At 32.8% G+C, this 5,717-nt stretch overlaps 1 protein-coding gene across 1 annotated transcript in view; it reads right to left on the bottom strand.

Annotated features, from left to right (window-relative positions):
- Positions 1-2,055: 2,055 nt before the first annotated feature.
- LOC111367334 (boron transporter 4-like) overlaps positions 2,056-5,717 on the bottom strand; it is a 4,479-nt gene continuing 817 nt past the window's right edge. Inside the window, exons 4-14 of the mRNA XM_022988151.1 lie at positions 5,406-5,598; positions 5,170-5,308; positions 4,912-5,077; positions 4,493-4,659; positions 4,045-4,218; positions 3,863-3,958; positions 3,654-3,773; positions 3,237-3,556; positions 2,865-3,144; positions 2,383-2,499; positions 2,056-2,280 (exon numbers count right to left, since the gene is read on the bottom strand). Of these exons, the coding sequence (XP_022843919.1) occupies positions 2,245-2,280; positions 2,383-2,499; positions 2,865-3,144; positions 3,237-3,556; positions 3,654-3,773; positions 3,863-3,958; positions 4,045-4,218; positions 4,493-4,659; positions 4,912-5,077; positions 5,170-5,308; positions 5,406-5,598 (1,808 nt within the window). The 3' untranslated portion in view covers positions 2,056-2,244. The remainder of the gene's footprint in view (positions 2,281-2,382; positions 2,500-2,864; positions 3,145-3,236; positions 3,557-3,653; positions 3,774-3,862; positions 3,959-4,044; positions 4,219-4,492; positions 4,660-4,911; positions 5,078-5,169; positions 5,309-5,405; positions 5,599-5,717) is intronic.

Genomic DNA, 5,717 nt, shown 5'->3' with positions numbered 1-5,717 from the left:
AATTTTTGAAAAGCCCAAAAAAAAAAAAAAAAACACACACACACACACAAATTCCCCAGATTTTTAGCATCAACGCCTTAGGTTGATAAATTCAGGCTATGGGGATGAAAGATTTGCATTTTGGATTTTACCTTACTGCATTAGTTTAGGGAAACGGATATTGCTACATATACATCAAGCTTCTCATAATAGATTACATAATACCACATGTCACTTTATTTATTTGTAGATTAAATACATTATGGGAAATGCTTTTCATAAGATGTATTCCTAATGCCTGGACTTGTGTTCTGATTCTCATGTTTTGAATCCTTTAACATATTAATTTTGTGCATTACAGAGCTAGATAGCCATTTGCAAATCTTGAAAAACAAAATCGTAAAATATTGGTGTGACTTTTTCATCCTTTCAAGTGGATAATACTGTATTATTGATTTAATGTAGTTTCTGTTCAATTTATTATTCATGGAATTTTTTGTTTGTCCTTAAATAATGTGGGAGGGTCATCCTATACAGTGGTAGATAGTACATATTATCCTCTCATAGTGGGTGCAATCGATGTTCGCATAGAGTTGCACTTTATCTTAGGGTATTATTCATTTTTTCTCATTGACCTTATTTTCACATGCCCAATTTTATTTGTTTATACACAAAGTTCTTTGTAGACCTGACATTTTGACCGAATTATCCAGTTTTCAATAAAATAATTTAGGAACCAAAACTAATAACCAATTGAGTTCGGTTCGATTCTTGAGTCGTGAACAAGAACGGATATCCGAATAGAACTGATTTTCATATAATTTTTTTATTTACAATTTGTGAGCTGGGTAAAAGAAAGAATAAAACCTAAAAACTCTAATTTAGGTTGTAATTAATCTAAAACTCTAGATTTTAATTCTAAAAATAAGATTGGCTTGTACTTTTTTGCTTCTTGCCCAAATCAGATTGTTACATTTCAAATTTTAGTACATGTGAGTGAAGAAGTTCAAGTTTGGTTGCAATGTAAGTTGATGAATTGAAGTGTTCATTCATTGCAATTTAAGCTTTTTACTTTCTTGCATTATTTATAAACTTAAGTGATTTTTTTAGTCTTTTTTTCTTTTTCTTTTTTCCTTTTTAATAATGTGTGGCACTTGAACTTGATACATTTATAACTTGGACTGCAGTGTACCTTTTTGGTTATCTTGAGGTTGTGGTTTTCTTATGACATATAATTTTTTTTTTTATTCAAACATAAATTTTAATATGTTTAAGGTAATTTCTTGATATCATATAGTCATGTGTATAATTAATATTTTTTTATGTCAGTTCGTTTTGAGAGTAGGTGAATTTAAATACCGTTCATAATTGAATTGTTGGCTCTAGCATACCTCACTTAAGGATCGAATAAAATTTATTAAGAAAAAGTATTTTCTTCTCAAATTGTAATTTAATTTTTGATATTTTAGTTATTTCCTTTTTTCTTGAGTTTTAGTCTCCACTATTTTGCTCCTTGAAGATTTCTTAGCTAAATTTTCTTCCTTGTACAAATATTGTTGAGTTATAGCATTTTAGGTATTTTTGCTAAAGGGCTTATATAAAAATATTAATTAAATGAACGTAAAAAAAAAATTATGGGTATAATCGAACTCAAACCAAAATCAACTATTCGGGTTTGGGTTTGATTCCAATATTTATAAGAACCCGAATGGTTTTATTTAAGAAAATACCTAAAATAGTGGCATTAGTTTGTTCTATCATTTTTGCATAGCTTTTTTTTTTTGTTTCAATTCATAAATATTTGAATTAACTATACTATGAACAAGATAACAAAGTTATTTATAGTATAGAGAAAGAGAAGAAAAAGAAACATAATAGTGGCATTAGTTTGTTCTATAATTTTCGCATAGCTTATTTGTTTCAATTCATAAATATTTAAAAAGATAATGAAGTTATTAGTATTTATTAAGTGCAGGTGACAAATCTCAAATAGCATTGAAATTAGATTGTAGAACTTTCTGTTCTTAACATTTTTACAAGATATAAAAATAAAATAAAATAAATGTGAAACACTTCTGAGTAATATATATCACTATTTATAAGAATGACTAGGATTGAACACTTTATTATAGCAATTCAAGTATATAGAGATGCAACACTGAAACACAAACTACAATACAACTTAACCAACACATGTTATTTCATTTGTATAGTGAATCATATAGAGAGGACATGGCCGGTTTAGAATCGTCCCACACTCCCACTTCAGTCTGTTTCTTCAATATCTGGACAAACCTGATCCTGCAAAGTATAATATTCACCAATTCTTAGCCTTTATTCTTTTTAGTTTTTAGCACATTATCAGAATTGGAAGAAAATTCTTTTTTCTTTTTGCTTTTTTACCTGAGGGCGTTTGTCCTCGCTTAAATTTACTGTCCTCAGCCTCAGTTCTCCTCTACTAGTTGTCAGTTCATCCAATATCTCAGCATCACAAATATTCTCTTGAGTCCCCTCATTTTCCTAATCATATCACAGTTAATAAGTCATTTTCTGATGAAGATGTTTTGTATTCCATCACAAATTATGGCTATTTGCTTGTTCTCGTAAGCTTTAGACTTCATTGAGATGAAATATGTGAATTTAGAATTATAATACTTCCAAGATGTGTCAAATCCATGTCATTGATTGTTTAAAGCGTTATTAAAATCAATGTATAAAAAGTAGTCACTTCACAACAATGTCAAACTTGATGTAACTGCAGCAAAATTGGTGAATATATGTATCATTTTTCTTCTTATATTATTCTCTCATACTGTGAGAGTGGTAGTAATAATTTGAAAAACATAAGTGTCATGGCAAATATTGATGTATAGGCATAGGCATACCCGGGAGGAAAGAGTTGGAGAACGTTGTGGGGCTCCAGTAATTTCCTCGTACTCCGCTGCGTCGAGCTCACAGAGGTCATGAGACGGAAACAGCTTGGGGAGAATATGTTGTCTTATGCTTATGAGAAGGAAAAAAGGCAATGGAAAGAGAATTCCAGCTACTGGGATCCAAGTCACTCCAAAGCATAAAACTAAATAAACAATCTGAAATAGGGTGAAGATTGCAATATATTTGAATGGTACTAACTCCACAAATGAAGCATGGACTTTCTCAAGAACCCTGCCAAAATAATCAAACACCCCAACTAGTATTAAAATAAGACAATAAAATTTGTGGCTTGAATTCAATGAGTTGTATAAATTAGAACGTACTTGTAACGTCGGCTTGGGGCTACAAAGAGGAGCAAAATCCTATCCCAGAATTGAATGCCAGGGAGGCTGTCAATAGCCATATAAGCAAAATAGCCAGAAAGAACTGATGTTGGTATCAACTTAATCACGGGAACGGCACATAATGAGACTGCGACAAGAAGTGATTGCAATAGATTGCTCACTCTCTGCTCATTTACGCGAACTGGCATGTATTCATCAATATGTTTTTCAGGGTCGAATTTCTCCTCTGTTTTTTCTGCGTCGTTCTCGCTTTTCATTACTGCCTCTTTCAAGTTTTCCAGCTCTTTAACCACAGTTGTCTGTAGTAGGAAACTTAAATTCATATTCAAAGAATATAAACAGTAACTTTAAGTCCATACACAGTTGATTCTGAAGTACATGCAAGTAAAGACTTACATTAACGGGAGGTTTGTCTATTTCTATGAAAGCAGCTTGCATCTCGCCATAGATTTCAGTACTGGTAGCTTTGCGTTTTATACCCTCCTTAGCACGTTCAACCATCTTCCTTCGAATAAACTGCTAATCAAAGTAGCCTTTTAGGATTTGAAATGACCCGATTTTCTACGCGAAAGAAATTCGTTTACTTCTTGAAGGACAGTAATTACCCGTGTTTTAAGAACTGCTAGGCTTTTAGTATGCATTGGAGACTGAGGCAAGACTCCATTTGAAGGAGGCAATCCAATTAATCCACAGAGCAAAGTCTGATAACATTATAACAATGCAAGTACTTATCAAACTCAAATAAGCCTAAATTGGAATAAAGCGAATCACAGAAACTATGGCATACCATAAATCCAAGCAATAAGATGTCATAATGATAGGCAGAGGGATTCTTGAGATTGAACTCCTTTTGTTGTGCCAATTGTGAAGCAACACTATGATCGAAAAAATAAAGTCCAGCTATCATCACAGCCGGAACAGTGGCGGCAAAGATATAGGTTGAAGGAACCTTCACCATATCCTGCAGATTTAGCATGTTGAAGTGACTGCTAAATTAAGATTCTTTTAAATGAGGAATTGGTTCCAACGGTGCGGTGTTATACAGTTAAATTTTACTACTTTGCTAGATGATTTATACTATCCTCCTTGACAGGTGTGAAGGTAGATGGAAATGATGACAGTGTTTAAAATAGTCTAATGATAGAATATCATGTGGTATTATGTCAACCTATCTGTCAACGAGGATGGCACTGGAGCATGACCATATTCAATTAATATATGTTTACTATTTGTACCTTGATTACAGTCCAGTGGTATACAGATATAGATTCCCAAGGAAGGGGAATCAGAGGCCTTCGAGGAATGCCTGATGGGAGATTATCTGGTGTGACAAATGACATTGCTGTCCATACCAAGACCATCAAAGGCACTCCATAGTCTGCAATGAAACCTCTGAGCCAACCTGTTTCGAAAATAGTTATGGCATTTACAATTCCAGATTTATTCTGTTTTAACTGAAAGAATAATGCTACTTTGCCATAAGAATCTGGCCAGATGCATTGATAGAAGACACTGTGGTAGGAGGTGATTCGGTGGGATAGCTAACTGTGTTTAAAACAGTCCAATGATAAAATGCCATGTAGCATTATGTCAGACTTTCCGTTCCTGTAGCATGATTGTAACTAAAATCAACAGCTGACTCTGCATTACAAACCTGTGCCGTAACACCAAGATCTGGCTCTTCTGCTTTTTAAGGAAGTGTAGAGAAGTCCAAATGAAAATATAACTCCAAGTAAACCATTTGTATAAAGCCATTGGAACTGGTACTGCTCTGAATTTGAGTCCTCGGATTTTGGAATTCTGAACTCACCAACAATTCCCTATCATATTAATTAAAACAGAAAATAACATTAAAAATCATCCAATAAGATTTTCAAAATTGTACTATCTCGGAATTACGCGTTTTTGGTACCTTAATTGCCTCCTGAATGAAAAGAACAGCAATCAACATGCCAAAAGTTTCCCCAGCAATTCTTGTAAATTTATTTATGATGTTGCAAGCATTGAATATTGCAAGAAGAAACAAGAACAAAGCTGTCCACACACAAACCCTGCAACAAAAAGAGAGGAAAAATAGCTCATTTTAAAATCAAGATTATAAAATCTTCCAAAGCAATAATTAGCATATCAAAACAAAACTAATAATACCATGCAGCCCAAGCCACATAGAGATTTTGTCCCAAGTCTTCCCTTCCTTTGGCAAATTTGTAGAGATAAGAGTACATTATGATAGTTGGTTCTGCAACTCCTAATATCAGCAGAGGCTGACCACCAAATATAGAGTGTATTATACCACAAATTGCAGTTGATGCCAAAGTTTCTACTGTGCTTAGGCTCCCATCTGCAATACAAATAAAACAGTACAAAACTTGTAATCTCTCATAAACAGGGAAAAAAATAATAATAATAAAAAATAAATAAATAAATAAATAAATAAATAAATATATATATATATATATA

This window comes from Olea europaea, chromosome 18, assembly GCF_002742605.1.
Source record: "Olea europaea var. sylvestris chromosome 18, O_europaea_v1, whole genome shotgun sequence".
Classification (NCBI taxonomy): Eukaryota; Viridiplantae; Streptophyta; class Magnoliopsida; order Lamiales; family Oleaceae; genus Olea; species Olea europaea.
This window is presented reverse-complemented; position numbering and strand designations above follow the sequence as displayed.